Raw genomic sequence first — 21,112 nt, 5'->3', positions numbered from 1 at the left:
CGGCTATTCAGTTTACCAACTTGATGCTAAAATCCCGAAACCTTGTCAGGCGTCTGATAGCTCTCTTTGCACTGAGGCTTGAGTCCTCTGCAGTGGCCATAGGTTCTGTTCAGACCCGGCCGTTTGCTTCATGTCTTCCCTGCTCTCTCTTTCCTGTCACATTAAAACTATGCCCCATCAATAAAGGACATATGGCCCAAAAACTACCTACAAAAAAACCCAACCTCCGAAGATCTCTCCAACATTGTTTTTATGCAGCACAGAAGATACCAGTATGTACTGCAGATGTTATTGTACCACAAAATAGGAGCAGCATAACAACCCTACTGGCTCTAGTCCGATGTCAAAAACAAGAAGAAAACCGAGGAGGGAAGAGACAGTAACAATGACAAGTAACACATGGAAAGATGGCAGCAAGGGTGGGTTCCGAATGAGCAGCCGCGTCTTGTGGAATAAAGGAGGCCAACAGTTGTTTCTGTTGATGGACCATCAGAATCCAGAAGACAACCAAAAGCCTGAATGCAAACTCTGCCACAGAGCGTTTCAAGTGAAAGAAGGAAATGCCTCCAACACAGGCTTCTGGATCTGTACACAGATTGGGTTTTTGTGTTGTTAAAATTATACATATGTGTATATCTAATATATGTGTGAGTTCATATCCTGCATCTTAATAGTAGGCTAACATAGAGAAAGAAGCTCGTAACATTTATGGCTACTGTCCTTACTGTTCAGGGATAACAAGGAATAGTCTTACACTAATCGTCTGTTATCATGTTAGTGTATTCATACTGCTGCTTCCACACTGACTTCATGAAGATATGTGTGTGTGTGTGTGTGTGTGTGTGTGTGTGTGCGAGTGTGTGTGTGTGTGTGAGCACCCTGGTGGAATTATGGACTTGATAATTGTGGAATTTCGCTGGTATCACACTGACCTTCCTTCTTGTCCTCTTGGATGGCTTTAGCTTTAGTGTCTGTGATGTCTTTAAATGAAGCCAGAAAGAGCACCACGTCTCCCTTCTCGTTCTTAATTGGCACGATGTCCAGCAGGCACCAGAACAGCACAGCTGCAAGGGGGGGAAAAACACTTATTAACACAGTTATACTATATACACCAGCTTTGGTTATACCTTATACTACACAATGGATTTACACTGTGTGTGTGTGTGTGTGTACTTCAGTGTGTATGTGCACATAGATCGACAGACAGACAGGTTCCCAGACTTATTAGTGAGCCTATCTACAGCTGGAAGTCCCTTGGGAGAAGCAGAGCCTTTAAATAGAGCGAGACATCGTTCCCCAAGCACAGCGGGAGATGAACCGATCTCTGAGGTCCCATCTCTTGCTAAATAGATAGTTTTTCAGAGGAACTGCAGGTCAGTATCTGTGAGGATGGGTGTTCAGGTTTTCCTTTATCAAAAAGATAAAACGGTACACAGATTATCCGGTTTATGAAATGCCTCAGTTTCGTAATTCTTTCTGTTCATTGGGGAACCTCAAAATGTCATCTTTTCTCTATTTTTACCTGTGCATACATTTGCTGGAGACGAACGTCCTCACAGCAGAGGTCATGCTAGACAGCTTAGTTTTGACTATGCAGTAAATAGAACTGAATCGCTGATTAAGAGGGATTTCCCACGGAGTTCCCTCCCATCACTCCCACTCACAAAATATTCCTGGTGTGAAGATGAGTCAATTACAGTGTTATTTGTCTGTATGTGTGTGTGTGTGTGTTTGCGTATATGTGTGTGTGTGTGTGTCTGATTGAATATCTGAATGCCTGCAAGACAAGGACGTGCTTTCGAGCACACACTGCGAGAAAAGAGCATTCCTGATTGCGAACACGCAGCTCTCTCTCTCTCTCTCTCTCTCTCTCTCAGGCAGACAAGCGGAGGACCGAGTCAATCAGCTAAGCACGGCGAGACAGACAGCCGGGCCAACTGGCACAAACAGCACAGCGAGGGAATGGCACAAGAGGCGGGGGAACAGTGTTGTAATGAGAGAGAGAGACAGAGGAAGATGTAAAGTAGCACAGGTAAAGTAAAGGAGAACAGGAGGGAAGAGGAGCAAGGGGACGCGTGCAGGGACAAAAGACAATAAAGCGAGATACTGAGCGGCTTATAGTAGACAGTCACATCTGTGGTGGTATTAGAGAGCTGTTTCTACGCAAACTGCAGTGAGGCGTCGGCTAAATCTGCTTCAGGAAGCAATCAAGGGAAAACTATAGAAATGTGGCACAACACCTGACACATGCACACAACATCATACCTGTGTTAATCAGTTTAGAGCAGCGTACAGCATCATAAATCCTTACATGCATGTTTATACATGTTGGTACTCTTATCCTAAGTTTCTCTTCTATTTGTCAGTTTGGTGAGTTTGTATAAACACATCAAGTCAGATTCAACACTCGTCTGTGTTCAGGAAAGTGTGTAAATGGGAGGCTCAAGCATGATGGATGCCACCTCAGCACACACAAGGACAGTAAACTGGCATAATTAACGCAAATTAATGTGAAATTTGGTGAATGCGACAAGTTTTCTCTGAAATCACCTTTTATGCATAATTTAAAGGGGACATATTATGAAAATTCCACTTTTGTAGTGCTTCTACACGTTAATTTGGGTGTCTGGCATGTCTACCGTCCCAAAAACTCTGGAAAAAAACGACTCCCGTGATTTGTTGTGGTTCCTATATGTCAGAAACGATACGCTAGAGTGCGTTGAATGGGATTAAGACCGAAATAAACATCAGTCACACCATTCCCATGTAGGGAGTCTCGCTACATGGCCTTGGACGAGCGAGCTAACGCTAGGGGAGCCCTGCTCTCGCAGCCAGGCTTCGGCCCACCTGACTCTGGTTCAAAACGTAATGATTGCAAGATTGTATCTTCGTCTCCAGTAGCCATATTTCTACAGAGGTAATGGATAGTCAATCTGAGGAGGGCTGTTTTAGACAGGGTAAAAAGGTGCTGTTTTAAATGATCCTTGTGGTATTTTGACCAAAAATGTTACAGACATTTCATTAAGACCCCAAGGAACCATATCAACTGGTAAAATGGGCATAATATGTCCCCTTTAAGCCTTAAAAAATCTGCTCTTGAATGAGGCGCAGTGTCCCTGCCAGGTGTATTTCATTCCAAGCAGCATATATATTCCAACACCAAAATCGACATTTACCTTTAATCAATACAGAAAAAATTAAGTTCTGCTTCCAACAACGGAATCAATCGGTAAATGGTTTCAGATGCATCAGTCACAACCGACTGGTTAGGGAAAAAACAAACAACAGCGCCTTTTTCCCAGATCACATCTCAAATCGCTCAATTTCTTAGCCGGCGGGTGCAACTTCTTCAACGAGCTCAGAAAACAAATGGCAATTTGGCTATCTATATTTCCATGACAACCGGAAAAAAATCCATCTGCTCAGGAAGATTATGTAAGAATATCAAAAGCTGGAGAACAGCAGCTAAATGGACCTTGCAGTGCGAGTGTTTTGTCAACATGTTTCCACGCTCAAGAATGAATGTTTAATCTCACCCTCACACTCAGCTGCTCTGCACAAATGAGAGCGTATGCAGAGCTGATAACACATTTGTGTGATGCTGTAAGTGCAGAGAAATTCACACCCAAACACAAATGTTGTCCAAGAGTTTTTTTCTCCTTTTTAAAATCGTTTTAAATTCACACAAACTGGATCTGCTGCAAGGCACGGCAGAAAAACCAAGCCGGGAAAAACTGCAGTAAACATGCAGAGGGCACACGGCAGCGTCCCACATCGCAGCGAGCATGTTCCCAACTGATGCCGAGATGTGCTCATTAGTTTGGACTCCATTTTGTTCAGTGGCCAGCCGGGGTAATCAGAGAGGGACACTCCAAACCGCGCCACGCCACGGCCAGCTGCAGGGCTCGGTGCATTTCAAGGAGACGGGGGTTAAAGAGTCGCTGGCTGATAGCTATGAAAGTTTAATGTGTCTCGCCGTTAAAATATCAACTGAGGGACTTTAGTGGCTGTTTAATCACCTTCTAATGGGAATGAGACAATTACTAAAAAAGTTCTGTCCGTTCCTCCAAGCGTCACTTCTTATATTCACGGCCCCATCTACGCTGATTTAAATGAAGCTCCTTCAGAAATAGCTTTGGAGGATGGTCATCAATTTATGGAAAAATACGAGAAAAGTCCGACATGATAATCACGCTGTGCATGTGCTCTCTAATGGTTTTCTGTGCTTGTCAACTTGCACTGGTTTCATGGTGACATGACTGGGCTTGATCTCAGAAGGGCATACAATTAACTTTAACTGGGAAGGAGAGGATAAGGAAAGAACAACAACAACCACCAATACAGAAAAACTAAATTCTGCGTGAGTGAGTTACTTTTGACATTTTCCGGACATTTTCCCCCAAACACAAATTATGGGATATGTATCATGCCAAAATCCAAAACTCAATAAAGGTTAAAATCTAATAGAAAAGGTTGTGTGTGATGTTTTTACAGGCTGACAAAAAAATTTAAACTTCTGCCAACTACATTTTCCTCCTTCCTGCAAACCAAATCAATCAAATCAAATTTGTTACTGTTCTCCCAGTGCATCAGTTTGTTTTTGAGGTTTTAAACCTTGTAAGGAACTGAAAACTGGTATTATCTTTGCTGACATACGCCCTGAGTCCTGCTGCAGCCTGTTATTTCCGAGGAGGAAACAGCCCCTGCTTCAAGATGTGTGATCTTTCCAATCACATGATTTCTAATCTGAAACTACACAACTACAAAAGTGTTGGGATACACAAAATAAAAAGAATATGAATATCTTAGGATGAAAAAAGGGCTTCGACAAAGATGTCGATTTGGAAAAACAACAAGATTTGAGATAGACTTTGGTGATGAGGCCCGATTCTGGCCGGCATAATCAAAAACATGAGATTTCCGCAGAGGAATTTATGCATCAGGTCAGGGCTTCTTGAAGGATCTACCCAGGCTCCACCCCTCACCGGAATTGTTCCTGTTGTTGTGATGGTGTCAGGACAAACTTCACATTTGCAAAGCTCACGTCTGTAAGCGGCTCAAGCCTCACCCGTCTTTTTGTAGAACATGATCTCGTCCTTAAACTCCTTGCGCTCCTCCAAGGCTTCGTCGACGCTGAGGATGATGCTTTCACTCGACTCGGGCCCAAACAGGAACTTGCAGGCGCAGCTCTTCTGCATGACCTCGGCCCGGGAAAAGCCTGTGAGCTCGCAGAAGCCATCGGAGCAGTAGACGATGGGAAAGCCCTTCGACATCTGAGCGTTGGCCAGGATGAAGTTGCTGTCTGCAGGAGAGAGAGGGAGAGGTGAGGAAGAAGGCAAGGAGCTGAGGTGATGACATTGTTGAGAGAAGGTGGAGTTGTGGAACTCCTTCCACTACTTTTCTCGCGTACCCATATTTAGAGAAACTAGCGGATGTCTCTTTGCTCTTTTTGCTGATTCTCTATTCAGTTAGCAAGTTTATCCTGGCATAGCACAAATCTCAGGTCCTGCTGTTAATCTGCCCCAAAGGCTGTTAAACATAACTTCACACTGAAGGAGATAACATGCAGTGTGTTTTGATGACTCGAGGTGAAAAGGAAAAAATTGTAAAGCTCATCACAGACCAAACTACAGTTTTAAACTATTCATTAGTTTTGCTCCTTTGAGAAACTCGGGAGGTTCTGGAACCAATCCCTCAGATTCACAGCACAGCAAAATGTAGAGTAAAGCAACTATTAATATATGTAAATATCTATTAATTAACATTACCAATGTTAAATTAAAATTGACTAAGGATTAACTGGATTTAAATCGGCCACTTTCAGTAGAACTAGCTGTAATAACTGCACCATATAATCTTCTAATTTACAGTTTAATGCTAGTAATCGGGTTTCAGTTTTAGTCTCTACTTCCACTGCTCAATCCTCCACCATGTTCATTATTAAGCTGCTAAATGTGCTCGTCTGTGTTAATGCTGAGCTGGTACCATGCAGTTCACTGTTTACTGAAAGCATCTGTCTGCCACGGCTGAATATAATGAGAGGAGTGACAGCAGAAATAACAGGAGCTGTGTATCCAAACACAGAGAGCTGAGAGACGAGGGGAAGAGCAGAGAAAGGTTCAGGGTCATGAAATTTAGAAATGAAATGAAAATGATTTTCTTTGTTCTGATTTGGTTATGTGAGAATCAACTGGAACTCAGAGTGTCAGATTCCCTTTTTAGGGGATATGGGCTAACACACACCAAATTTAACCTTATTGGGAAGATATCATTTATACATATTTATATCTTTCCAGTTCTATCTTTATATGAATGGTTTGATATCCTCGACCTAATATATAACAACACTAGGAGTGATTATAACAGCTTTTGGCTAAAGGGATATTTATTTTAAAACTGATTCAATCTTCACCTAAGTTAGTTTATAATCTCATCAAGACCTCCAGCGAGTTTGGTCTTTGGTTTTTGAGTCATTACTGATATCATCAGTTATCTGAAGCATCGCATTACCAACTCCTTACAAGGTTAGTTAGTGATCAGGGCAAATATTGATGCTCAACATTATCCAATAATTTAGAGAAAGCCTGAGTTAATGTACAGCTATGTAATAGTTTTGTGAGTGTGTGTATTATCTTTTTCTTTTTCCATTTGTTTTTTATATGGAGTACTGGAAGAAGATCAATGTGTTTGTAAATCAGTCAGTAAATCAAAAATGTGTGACTGCACTGACCAAGCATGCTCCAAGTACAATATATCCATCTACTGGAATAGATACCTGAAGTCCAATGCTGACCCTCATTTTAGTATTAGTATTTAATAATTTGTAATTTACGCGTGACTGGAACAAGGATACAACTCTCGCAGAACACTGAAGGTGTGGTCAAACCATATTCCAAGAATGGATGGGCCAAATGCATTAGCATGACGCAGACATAACAGATATATGTATGTTACGGGCAACTTTTACAGTTTTTTTAGGAACCAGTGTGAGACATTTTAAATCAGTCGAGGATGTTGCTCTGCCAACACTCTGGTTGCAAGACCACCTCTTTAACCTCTCAGCTCCTGACACCCACTCTTTGAAGCTTCAGGTAATAAAAATGGAAACACATTCGACTGGTCGAGGAGTGCCTCTCTGTGGGTTAAACTGAGCCACCGGGACTAAAGAGGGACTTTTAACACACAGATACAAAGGCTGATTGAATCCTGAGCGCGGGCAGATGAAGGCCTATGTGGGCTGCAACATGAAGGTCATTTACCTCAACAAATGACTGATTTATCTGCAGAGCAATGGAATCCTGCTCTTGAAACTCATTCCCCCGAGTCAAGAAACCGACCCTGAATTCACGATAAACTCTGTGGGAGCGACGGTTAAGAGGAGGTTGTATGTTCAGAGAGCAAAAGCAGGAGAGAAGAAGCAAAAGTGGAGGATCGATAGTGATTGTCCTCGAGTGATGACAGAGAAAAAAAACTGAATCGCAATAATGCTGAAGTCTATCCCAGTTAATTAGCCGATATGTGTCTGGAGCTAAATACCCACGTTTGAAGTTGACCAGCTGTTTATAGCTGAATCCACACATATCCACACACACACACACACAAACACACACACACACACACACACACACATGTGCAAATGTGTAGAGCTCTGCTGAAAGACAGCTGATGTTTACAGTACAATGCCCATTATACAAGGCAGTGGATGACTGTTGTTTAGCCGATACTATAATGTGTCTATATACGTGTGTGTGTGTGTGTCCCTTGCTGTAATTTGATGAAGCGGTAGAACCTGTTCATAGTTATTATAATAAATGTATGACTACACACACTCGGTGTGGCACAAACACACACACACACACACACACACACACACACACACACACACACACACACACACACACACACACAAGCACTCATATGCATAAACACACGCAGTGACATGAACTCGTTTCTAATCACAGTTTGAGACGGCCTGCGAAGGGACTTGTTCCACTTACATTTCATTTCAAAAATCAATTTTCTGCATCAATAATTCCTTCTTCCGCCGACTGCCGGTGTTTAATTGTTTTATGTTGGACATCAGGCTTTGCTGAGTGGAAATACCTCTGATCTGCACTGGGAATACAATGACAGAGAACTAAACCCTTGTATGCGTCCCTCAAGAGGAACAGGCGACATGTTCCTTGTTTATAATCCCATTCAGAAATCAATAGAAGACACTTCTGCGTGCTCGCCGGCATAAAATGTGATTCTTGTCACTTTCAACTTCGAAAGGGAGGGAAGGTACTCCAGGAATATGTAATAGTAAATGAATAATAATACTTTTTTCCCATTAAATCTTTTGCTCACACTCAGCAAAACATATGTGGGAACAGAAAAATGCAGAACATCCCCAGATCTGATCTAATTTCAGTTTATTACAACATTAGTTTTTGGTACTTAAAGTCAAAATGATGTACGTGCACAGTGACAACTTAAAATACTAGAGAAAAAACATTGAACCATGTTATAAGCCTTCTACATAGTAGGGCCAGATATACACTCATTTATTTACTGATTCATTCCTGAAAAGAATCTTTTGAATTTTCTGAATAAATTTGACTTTTGACTGTCTGATCCACTCATGGTTTCATATCTCATAAGATTTCTTTCAGTTGATGTCACTGGGTTTCTACGACTCAGCAATTAACCAACTCAACGCAGTCCTCCTGCTTCCAATAGGAATAGAAGGAGGGACTGGGCTATGAGCTGATAGTCCGGCATCGGGTAATAGAAATGCAGTGGTGGTGAAACGAGGGAGAAAAACTCCTGGAGAACATCGCCTGTCAGCAGTAATACTGTGACTGCACGACCCAGACAGATGGTCCGAGAGGGTGTCAGCGCTGGGACCGGCTGTCGGATGTGAGACCCCTCAGGCTCGGGGGGGGAGGTAAGCGAGAGAGAACGAGCGACAGGGCTGCTGGTGTCTGAAGGACCCGCAGCAGAGGCCTGCAGCTCGCCTGGTGGCAGCTCCCAGAGCACGAGGGGATGGTGCTGACAGAAAACTAATGTTTATCCCCGTGAAATACTCACTTTACTGTCTGATGGTGGATTCGGTCCGGTGGTTGAGGTCATGGAATAGACAGATGTGCTGTTTACTTTACTGCAAGTTTGTGTAATATAGAGAGGAGGTCAATTGATGACAGAGGCTGCACAAACATTTATATCAACATTCAGCCTTTAACTAGATGTCATCTCTTTTGTATAACTTTTTTCCAGTTTTTTTCTTACCTTATGAAACTGATCGGTTTTTGTACATAAAGTAAAAGAGAAAAACTACTATAAACTTAAATTTGTGTTTGTATAATGGTCCAATTTTAATTTGACAGAAAATGCAATTAAGGGAAGTCTTTAAGTGTTGTTATGTTGGTGTCTTTGTGATTTTTTATAATAAAATGAAACACGTGTTTGCTTTTTAATTCACCTCAAATCTTGGCCACTGCCTGTGTTATTGGCTGCCACTCGTTTAGGCTGACGCGGAACATAATTACCATTTACTTGACCTTTCTCATGTCAATTTTGCTTTGTCCTTTCCACCAAATTCCTTAATTTTTCCTCTTCTCTCCATCTGTACTTCCCTCTTACTGTCCTACTTTCCCCGACCCCATCCCTGCCTCCCTCCTTCCCTCCCTCGCTCATGCACCAGCATCACACCCCTTTTCTTGCCTTTCCCCACCCTCCAGGTTTCCTATCTTCCTCTCTTCTCCCCCTTTATTCTCAATCACTCCCACTGCCCTTTGCTTTATCCCTCCTTCCCTTTCCGGCCTCCCTATCAACCTTTTGCTCCCTCCATCATTCCCTTCCAGCTGCTCTGTACGTCCCACATACAGTTTTGGATCTCTCCACCTAATTACTCTTCATCTCCTCTCTGCCCTTGGAATTCCAACACAAGATCCATCTTTCCCCTCCGATCCATTTATTTCCCTCACTCTCTGCACACATTCACCTTCTTCCCCATCACCTGTATGAGGACATCATCCACCTACTGTTACTATCTTCCCGCTGCACCAAGAAACTCTACTGAAGGAAAAATCGGAATCTTTTCTTTGAAATCTTTGTGGATTTCATCTTCCTTCCTCTCCTTTGTCTCTTTCTTTGCTCCTAGCCCATAGATCATCCCCTACATGCTCACACTATTGCATGACAGCCACTGGAGAAACCCCACAGGGAACAGGCTAGGAGAAAGATGAGGAACGACGGAGACAAAGAGAGAGAGGGGGAGGGCAAAAGGAGGAAAGAGGGCAGGGAGAGAAGAAAGACAAGAAGAGGGAAGACCAGAGAGATGGTTACACCACCTTCTTACGCAATAAAAGTCAACTGTGTCTTTTAATTGCAGGTGAAGGAAACATTTGTTAGGCCTGTGTGAGCTATTATTAAAAAATGCATGTGAGTGCAATCATACCATCAAAACACCATCATGAGAAAGATATTTCCTATTCTCTAAAAACATTTTACTGACAACTGACCCTGTGCCATTATGCAAATTATGTTTTCTGTGAGACGCAGGAAGGTGGGAGTAGCATTGTTAGCAACACAAAGTTGTGATTGTACAGATAAAGACTGGCTTCTTTTATGAACACAATGTTTTCTTAGCCTTGATCAACTTTATTCAAGCGGTCATTGGAGCTGGTTGAACTAAAATATCTCATCAGCTTTCACTGGATTGCAATGAAATCCGGGTACAGACATTCATGGTCCCCAGAGGATGGGTCTGTTACTATAAAATATTTCCTCTTGCTATGAAAAGTATCAATAATGGCTCTGGGAGTGCATACACTAGGCAGGTGGGTCAGAGAGAAATCCAGAGCAGCACAAATAACACTTTCAGGTGCATTTTTTCAGTACACTGTCCTAAACCATTGGTAGAGGAGGGAGGGAGGATTGTGTATGTTCATCTGAAGGGGGGTGGGGGGGTGGGGTGGGGTATACACATTGCTTTGTCCCAGATTTGCAGCTCTTTAACAGACTCCCGTGTTCTCCGAAAGTCCCGTCCCACCACTCAGAGCAACCCCACAGCTATTTCAGGCACAATTCTTGAGATTGGTGAAAAAGCATGAGGAGGCAATGGGGAAGTAGAGAGAGAGAGAGAGAGAGAGAGAGGAGCAGAAACAGAAACACCGAAAAAGATGGACGACGAAGCAGGCGAAAAGATGAAAGGACCGATGAGGGGAGGGGAGGGCAGTACACACGCCAAGGCAGACAGACGAGGGCGGAGAAGGGGACAGAGGGCGAGAAGGTGTCGTGAAAAGTTGAAAGTAGGTGAGATGGAGCTGTGAGGGGTGGGATGATGAAGGATGGAGATGGAATGTGGTTGGTGAAAAATTGGTTGGTAAGTGGAGAGACACGAATGGAGAGACCTCACCTTTTTGGCCAAACTCCACGCAGGCCTCTCAGAAAACTGCTACAGAGCAGTCACATAACCACAATGTAGTCGCTCAAGAGTTGCCATAGTTACCACTGACACACACCATGGCAACCAAGGTTACAATACAGTTTGCCTTAGGAGTAGCTACTGAATCGAGTCAACACATGAGATTATGATATTTGTGTCAGGATAATTCATGTACAGGTTTGCCAGCTGGGTATCAATTACAGAATAATTTCACTTAATGAGGTGAGAACACACACACAAACACACACACACACACACACACACACACACACACACACACACACACACACATCAGTGTACACGCACACAGTCATCCCAGCGGTGGCAATCCTCTCACACGATATAACTGAAGACAGAAAATCATTTGACAAATCTGGGGCCTTAATCACTTCTGTGTCTCTTTATCATTCCGGCCCCCGGGCTCACACCAACTGAAACATTACACCAGTCATTACAATCCTGTAATGTCCCAGCCTGCCTCCCTACCTTCTCCTTCCCTCGCTCATGGTCAATTTCTCTTTCACCCTCCATTGTCTGCCTCCCTCGCTAAAAATAAATCTACCGTAGTCTCTTTCTCTCTCTCTCTCTCTCTCTCTCTCTCGCTCTCTCTCTCTCTCTCTCACACTCACACTCACACTCTCTCTTTCGTAAAAAAAAAAAAAAACCAAATCCTTGCATTTGAAAAATTAATTGAGTCTAAAAATGGCCGACTTGGCCCAGACTTCCGTTTGTGAAAACCCCATTTGTCGATCGTTTTGGACAGTCCATTAGAGACGGTGATTAGGGGAGGAATCTCACTCATTAGGTGGGTTAACAAGGCAGAACATCGGCGGTGACGGGGGAAGCTCCTGCGCAGACGTCCCAAAAGTTTGGTGGAACAGACCAGGTCGGCGTTCGCCTCCTCCGCGATAATCAAGGTCTAGTGACCTTACTGTGGGGACAGCGTTTGCCTCCTGAGTCTGTGCGGATGACGGAGGCTTTTTCCTCTGGAATGCATCATTTGACAGAGCCTTGTTGAAGCCAGTGATTACTAACACTAATTTAGTGATTTCCACACTTAGCCATTAGCTATGATGGTTTACAATGAGCGAATTAGGTGACACTCCTATTAAACAGCATCGCCGGATGAATACAAGTCAAGCCCTGCTTTTTTCCGGCACATGGTTCTTATGGTGTATGCAGTGGATCAGCAAGCAGCTATTTCCAATAAAGACAAGCAAAGTTGATTAAGGAGGCATTCAGCTGGAGTCGTATATTCCTGAGACTTGGTGGGGACTGAGAACAAGATATTAAAACCACAGACTGTACATTAAGATGGACAAGGTGTCAAATATCCCAGATTCAAACGCAGCCATCTTATGTATTTGGATACTTCACAGTTGTGATCAAGGGACGGACATGTGCTTGACCAGTGGTGAATCATCTGTCAATCATAACGTTTCACCCCTGCTATTGTAGAATCCAAATAATACAAAACAAACTTAAGGGAAACATAAGCACTTAAACATACATCAGTGTGATAAGATCTACCTAATACAACATAAACCGTCGAATTAATTTGGCCGACTATTTAGTTTGCTCCGTTCCACCAACATGGAAAAGGTGGAGTTTCTGACCTATACTGTGGTTGGTATAGACTGACTCACTATTGGTCGAGAACGTGTAAGGGTGGGACTTCGATACCACAGCTCCACACCACAATCACTACTGGGAAGACTCCAAATGATGGCAGGATGGTGGCACTTGTAGGCGGAAAATGTTAGCTTCACATTCTTCTTCAATTGGTGGAGAAGCTGTTTGCATCATCTACTTCACAAAAATAATACTCTCTGGTGTTATTGGGCACAGTGGCAATGCTTCAATGTGATTTAATGAAAATCTTTTTTTGTTACATTGTCGACTCTGATACAGCGCAGCACCGTCCCTTCTCTTTATTTGTACCCTAAAATAAAACCGTCTCATCATTAAGTGGGCTTTGGAGAAAATGGGAACAGCAGTGCCAATCCACTGCCAGTAAGTGAGAGCCCCCGTGCACCCTGCGGCACTACAGTCAATGATGATTGATTACTCCTCCACAGTCTCATAACTGCACTCATTACTTCTTTTCTCAGTCATTCTCTGGCCGAGGAAAACAGCAGACCTGCCTTGTCAAGGGGGGCTGGCATAGTCATATCGTGAGATAACATTAAACTAAAAGTCTATTAAGGGGGAATTAAAAAGAAGCTGGTGTCCTCCTGACAAACAATCCACTTAAATAAACCTTGTTTAAACATATGTGGTCTTTCAAAATCAGTAATTAGCTCCCTGGGTTTTACTTCAGGTCATAAGGTTGCTGGTGAGCCTGAGCCATGGGGACGACTGCATCCTATCCACTGTCTTCTCTGAGACAGCAGGATCTGATAGCAGCAGCTTTTGCACGTGTGTGTGTGTGATACTCTGATGAGAATTGGAACATTCACCTGGCATCTTTTTAACAGCTTAATTAGATGTGCGGCAATTAAAGAAAGTTAATCAGTGGAAACTTCTGCTTAGCTGCCCTCATGTTCAAAGACAGGAGACAGCTGAGCACACACACGCACACGCACACACACACACACACACACACACACACACACACAGACAGAGCGGCACACATACACACATAAAGTTCTGTGACAAAAAAACTGAAAAAGTGGAGAAAACGCTCCACCTTTTTCTTCTCCTCTGTCTTCATCTCCCTTTTACACACATACATACTCTCTCCTTCCTCTCTTTTATTCACATACACACTTAAACATTACCGCCACCGCCGTGCACAGCTGTTCCAAGTCTTTGTGCCAGTGATGGTGACAGTAATTACCTGCCTGGCAGAGGTGGAAGTCGTGTGTGTGCAGAGAGCAAGAAAATAGGGATCTAAAAGGAGTGGTGCAGGGATGGGGAGCACACTGCACACGCCGGGAGACTTTACACAGGCCACTGCCACAACTGTACCACCAAGACGTCGGCTGCTTGATTAGGCGGAAGAACAGCCCCTTAGGGTCTCAACCCCCCCAAACGAAGGCCGATATTGGCCGACAGTCGATCAAGTCAGCGAGTATTCTGTAGTGGTGACGAAAGAGTCAGATATGGTAGATGGTAAAATGGTAAATGGTTTTGGATTTATATAGTGCTTTTCTAGTCTTGATGACGACTCAAAGCACTTTACAGTACAGTTTTACATTCACCCATTCATACAGTGCATCTATTCACAGCACTTAGTTATTCTATGGGGGTGCATTCAGGGTTCAGCATCTTACCCAGATGGGTCAGACTGGGGATCGAACCGCTGACCTTCAGGTTGGAGGACGACCACTCTGCCCCTCAGCCACAGCCGCCCGATATGGAGAAACATGTGGGTATACTTGCACTGCACTTGACTGTGACTTGACCATTTGAGTACCCCACTGTAGGTGCCAATAAAAAGCAACCGAGTTCTTGATTTGGATTTACATACAAACAAAATAAGAAACTTAAAAATGTTTTTTGTTTAATTGTATAAAAATAAAACATGCATGTTGAATGAGAAAGTTGTGGTTGCTCAAACTTATTGTATATTATGACTCTAGGCAGGATCCCTACCCCAAAACTGAGAACCACTGCTGCAGTATACTGCAAGCTAAGTGACAATGTGTGAATCTGATGGGCAGCACACCATTAATATAGCTCCAGTGATGGACAGGTGATGAGATCGGTCACCTGGTGTAGTGATGACACAAGGTGTCACAGCGCTCACAGTGCAGAGCAACAGACAGATTCTGTTATTCTAGTTGCAGTGCAGGTAAATAGTAACACACAGAACCCAGCACAGTGACCGGGGGTGTTTGTATGTGTCAACCAGAAAGTCGACAAAGCACACAGTGAAACAGGAACTGAGCTGGGAAATGACTTTGTTAAAAAAGAATGAGCAGCAATTTACCCTGAGTCTGCTGTGGTAATCTGCTGTAGTTTATTTTCCCCCTCAACCTCCAAAGCTGCTGGTTCCTCCAAACGTGGAGAAATTATTAAAAGCCCGAAATACTTCACATCCTGTATCTAAACAAGCAGGTAACATTTCAATGTTTTCTCTCGTCTGTTAGTGGAATTAATGCTGAAGGTTTACAGTAATTAATTGAATCGGGAAACACCAGGTAACGTCTAGCACCTACATTTATTCAAATAAGCCTGGATCACAACATCTCTCTGTGTGAACACTGAAAATATTTATAACATTTCAAAAGGCCATCAGAAAACGTACAAAACCTTTTGTCTGAGTGTTAATCGGATCAAGTTAAAGACTTTCCTACTTTCACTTTTCTCCATTAATCATGCAGCGTTTTCAGGTCCGAAATGCCTGAACAAGCTTTGCATGACGTCAGAGGGGATCACACAGCACTGAACCCAGCACTTCCCCTTATATTTGCTCGCGGCCAGGCCATCAGACACGATTTGTCCCGTCAGGCTCCACTGCCTCCAGTCTGCCCCATCTTGCAGTCCAAATCCAACATTAATTTCCTTCATCTCACCAACTCAAGGACGACAGTTCATTCTCTGGGGCTTGACAAACCACTTGTGTTGGGTACAGTACCACTGCAATTCCCTTGAATTAGACCAGAGATCCTGGGGCGGGCAGCTGGATATTTGTTTCTACTCGACACACAGGCCGCTTTAACTCATACAGTGGGTGCTCAGCCTGAAGATGGATGTCTCTGGTTACTGTTGTGTTTCTACTGAATGGAAGGCTGCAGGAAATGTTGTCCCGGAGAGATGGTTTGAGCCCGAGGTTAGGCTACGAGTCTCCCACCACTTAGGGCATGATGAAATATGTTACCATTAAGAAATTAAAACAGAATTTAATATATGGGGCACAGCCAAAAGGTTCCTGGTTCAAAACCTTGTTGGCTGTGGTCTGTTTGTGTGCAGCTTGCATGTTTTCCCTGGTTTCCTCCCGTAGTCAAAAAACATGCAAATTAGGGTTTGATTAATTGTCCTTTGCTATGAACGTGTGTGTAAGGTTGTTTTTTGTCTCTGTACATTGGCCATGCAATACACTGTCAACCTGTCCGGGGTGTACCCTGCCTCTCACCCAATGTCAGCTGGGATTGTCTGGTTATAATCAAAGAATAAAGCAAAGTATGGTTAAAATCTGAATTAAAGAAACTAGACATGACCTGAAGTCAGCAGAAAGGAGATAAAGGAGGGACAGACGCTCAAACACAGAGCAAACATCAGCTGTAAAACATTTCCTTTAAAAAATCCTCCAAGAGAAGTGAGATATTCATTATGATTAAAGTAGAACACTGAGAGGCGAGAGTTCAAACAAAAGTTGCCTTTTCGAAATTCCCGTTAGTGCCTCAGCCCTGCAGGGAAAGACTGGCTGTAATACCTCTGCCGACCAATTAATTCTGATAAATGATATAGAACTTTCTGGTTTACAGACCGGCGGGAGCAGAGATCGCACCATAGCCGCAGGGCTTGTCGGCCAAAGAGCGAGGATGGTAAAAGGTGAACTTCACAGACAAGTAATGAGTTGTCAACTCAGAAGACTGGGATCTGTCCAGGTGGGTTCACTCATATCAAACATGTCATACAGGCTGCAACTTGTGAACAAGTCCGGAGGTGTGGAGCAGAGAGGCGGTATCTGTTAACCCTTCTGTCGCTGTCCGTGGTGCTGAGGCTGGAGCGGCTTTCAGCACCACGGACAGCGACAGCCTCAGCGCAGTAATTGCTTCGTGAAACGCCGCCTTTTCTAAAACTGTTTTATAATCCCTGAGACATGTAACACCCCAGATTTACAGTGAAGTGGAAATCTGTCTCAGCACAAAACACCTGAAATAAAAAACATCACCTTTAAATTGAGAGGCCACTCGCATCCAGGAAAATAAGCTTAAAAATGAACCCTCCTCTCTTTGTTTTGTTGCCTCTACTCAATCCCCAGGAGACAGGGGGCAGTCTGCTTTGTCAAAAACAGGAAATTTACACCCAAAACTAGAATAGAGATAAGTTGATTAAAAGGAAACTTACGAGTGCCATCAAACCGTGTGGCTATAGTGTCCAGAAACGTGTTCTGTGGCGCTAGTAATCCCTTCATCACAGGCATTTTCCCTGCTCAGTGTCGAAGTCCCCATCAAAGTTACTGACGAGAAGGTGCGCGTCGTTTCGAATGTGTGCGCTGCTCCCATTCAGACGCCGCTCCACCCATATGCACGAGCAGCCATCCGGTCAACTCAGCACAATGCGATCCCCACGGTCGACAAGGGGGGGGGGGGGGGGGGGGGGGGGTGGAAGTGAAGTGCACGTGATGCGCGCACCCGTGAGTCTGGACGGGATGGAGCTCGCGTTGCGTGCGTGCACGACAGGAGGAGATGAAGCCCCACAGGTGCTGCTCAGGTAAACGACCGGGGCTCTGTCAGCGGTGCCATTATTATGCAGCCCGGATTCAATGGTCGTCTCTCCTCAGCGCGCAATGGTGGGAGGCATCAATCACTCCCGACAACAACCACTGCTTCCACAGCGCGGTGAGTTCCTAACAGCACCGAGGCGTCACATGTCAGAAACACAACTTTTGTTTTCATCTCTTCTGCACGAACCTGCAGCTTCTTGGCAGAGAAACCAGTGTGTCTGTGTTTTCAGCGCACCAAGTCATTATAGACTTTCTATGGATGCAGGGTACAATTACGCAGAAGAACAATAGTGGCCGACTAATAACTCATTCGATAGATAAATCAAGTTGAAATTAACATTATTATGCTTATAACTATACCACTGACCCTGTTTTAATTGGGCCCAGTAAAGTTTGGCTCATCTGCAACGTATAGAACAATGTTAAGCGCATCTAATTTGTATCCTTTGGGCAATTTAAGTTTTCACCGTATTTTACCGTACCTATTTTCTTATGCAGTGTATTTCTTCTTCTTTTTTAACTTATGCTCTTGTTTTTGCATTTGTTGCACCTTTCACTTGTTCTTTATAAGTGTTTTCCTGGAGTTTTGTTTATTTTCTCTACTTGGCACGAGTGCAAATGTATTCCCGAGTAAAAATAAAGATTGAGTAAACGTTGAGTACCTGTACACGGCACGATATACCTTCCGAAATGAGCTTAACGACAGCTGACAATGCATTTCAGGTGGCAGGGGTTCCTTTGTGGAGCAAAGATATATAAATCAATTTAAATGAATCTATAAAAACTGAAAATAGAACATTTATTGTTTGTCCAGGTATTATGCAAAAGAGACAGTGTGGCGGACTGAATGTGTCGTGAGAATGAAGGAGAGAGAGAGGGAGAGAGAGAGAGAGAGAGAGAGAGAGAGAGAGAGAGAGAGAGAGAGAGAGAGAGAGAGAGAGAGAGAGCGAGAGAGAGAGAGAGAGAGAGAGAGAGAGAGAGAGAGAGAGAGCATTTCCAATACATTTAAATAAAATCATGGTAGCACATATTGCAGAGTAATTGCTTCCACAGACGTGTGTTTCATTTACATTGTTGTGTTTATTGTCAGACTGTCAACATGTCCACGTTGCTGTCTCTCTATCTCTCTCTCTCCCTCTCTCTATCTCTCTCTCCCCCCTCTCTCTCTCTCTCTCTCTGCCTGGCACGCGGCTTGCCATAATAACAATAACAAAGACTTTATACTAGTTTTTAGCGCCACCCGATGGCAGAGGTAAGGCATGACATGCATGCGTGTCTTGAGGTCTTCACCAACGGGTCGAAAACGATCAACGGACCTGTCAGTGGCTCGATACCGCCCTCGTGTGGGACGGTGTAGGGAAATAAAGAGTTTTAGACACAACTGAATGAGAGAATAGAGTCAAATATTGTGGAAAACAAACACTGGACGTTACCAAAGCAAATTCCCTCATAAACAATACCATCACTGTATGTGCAATATTAATATTCATCATATCACTTGTTTTTCATAATATTATGTTCAAGATCATGTGAAATATTCTATATTAATTATTGGTATTATAATTATTGCTTTAAACCACTTTAGCAGTTTTCTGTCTCATGTTACTTACTATTTTATGGTTCTCATTATCTTTTAATTGTTCTTATTTCACTGGTTTTACATTGACTCCGAATACACTTACAATATGTAAACTGGAGCAAGCTGGCAAAAGATTTCCCCTCGTGTTTGATAAAGCCTTATCTTATATTAATGTCAATAAATTTGGGCACTTCCTGTTTTGTTGCACTGCTTTTTTCTATCTTATCTGATAAAGTCAGTCTTCTCTCCTGCGTCTGTTCATGATGCACAAAATCCTATTCATCATCTGGGCCATTAGAGTTGGTGTAAAACCTCCAGATGTTTCTTCTTGAAAAATCATGGCAGATGCTCACTTCACTTGACAAGGTGACAGATGTAAAATGCAAGTCTTTCAGAATCAGCTTTATTGCATACAGCATAATTATAATATCGACTGTTTGCCCTTTCGAACGTCAATAAATACAACTGCGTTTTGTGTGACCTCTGATCTCTGACCCTTCACCTCCTGAGCTGGGGCACTCACTCATGGACTGGTACACACACACACACACACACACACACACACACACACACACACACACACTACAACAGTACGATCAGCGCTTTCCGGTCACTGTCGGCTCTCCTCCGAGTCCTTGTAATTCTAAGCAAAGAGGGGGTTTCTCAGAGTCAAAGGTTTCCAATGGGGGCAGTGGTTGGAGCTCATATGCTTTGCACAAATTGTACGAGATATGCAAAGCACAACCAATTGACCCAACTCTATCAGGAGATCGTAATATTGTTATGTATAATATAATAGATTGTAATAAACCATTCATTAGTTTATGCGTAATTCTGCTTATTGTCAGTGAGACAGACAACAAAAAAACGTAGCTTCCTTGGAAGAGGTAATTAAGAAAGCAAGACTACAGACAGACAATGTTTCACAGTGGATGACAGGGGGAAAGTCCTGACTGATCTATTTGAGTTTGAGCTTTATGGCAGTACAGGGGAGTGTATGTAAGGAGACAAGCAGAGAGAATGATGCCACAGTGTATTAAACTCACAGTGGTGCTGGGAATATTACAGTCTGGAGGTGCATACTGACCAGAGAGAAGCACCACTCCACTCTTCAGAGCTGCACCCTCAGGTCCGCATCATCGTGTAGACAGATTCCTACTGCTTCAGGGTAATGACTCAGCACAGACTCCTCAAAGCTTTATAAAAAACCCTCGAAAACCAAAGGGACTGACTCCATTCAGTCACCCGACCCCTTTGAAGAGGCGCTTGAAAACTAGAAAAGCAAAGTATTCTGTGAAATCACAGGAGGCTGTTAGAAGTTTTGTCAGCTCATGCCAGGATAATATGAATCTTCAGGTTTTGCAAACTTGTGGAGTCCATATTCCTGCTTGAGTGCATGCTGTCATTCAGGTAAAAGGGCGGCATGCAAAATATATAATGAAATTCATATACTTTTATCAACTTTTCTTTCAAACTGTGAAGTTGTATATATATAGAGAGAGATATAGATAGATAGATAGATAGATAGATAGATAGATAGATAGATAGATAGATAGATAGATAGATAGATAGATAGATAGATAGATAGATAGATAGATAGATAGATAGATTGGTCCCTTTGAATTAGACAGCCCTTTCCTTCAACACTTCAAACCTCTGCCCCATGAAATCCAACTAATCATATAATCCTAATTTGCAAAGCCAA

The 21,112-nt window shown here is 43.2% G+C and overlaps 1 protein-coding gene across 1 annotated transcript in view; it reads right to left on the bottom strand.

Annotated features, from left to right (window-relative positions):
* Window positions 1–17,525, bottom strand: part of kcnh8 (potassium voltage-gated channel, subfamily H (eag-related), member 8) — a 45,994-nt gene extending 28,469 nt beyond the window's left edge. The window contains exons 1-3 of the mRNA XM_053446919.1: window positions 17,450–17,525; window positions 5,069–5,302; window positions 933–1,064 (exon numbers count right to left, since the gene is read on the bottom strand). Of these exons, the coding sequence (XP_053302894.1) occupies window positions 933–1,064; window positions 5,069–5,302; window positions 17,450–17,525 (442 nt within the window). The remainder of the gene's footprint in view (window positions 1–932; window positions 1,065–5,068; window positions 5,303–17,449) is intronic.
* Between the last annotated feature and the right edge of the window lie 3,587 nt (window positions 17,526–21,112).

Source organism: Pleuronectes platessa, chromosome 18 (assembly GCF_947347685.1).
Source record: "Pleuronectes platessa chromosome 18, fPlePla1.1, whole genome shotgun sequence".
Taxonomy (NCBI): Eukaryota; Metazoa; Chordata; class Actinopteri; order Pleuronectiformes; family Pleuronectidae; genus Pleuronectes; species Pleuronectes platessa.
The sequence above is the reverse complement of the archived record's forward strand: the minus strand, read 5'-3'. Positions and strand labels throughout refer to the sequence as shown.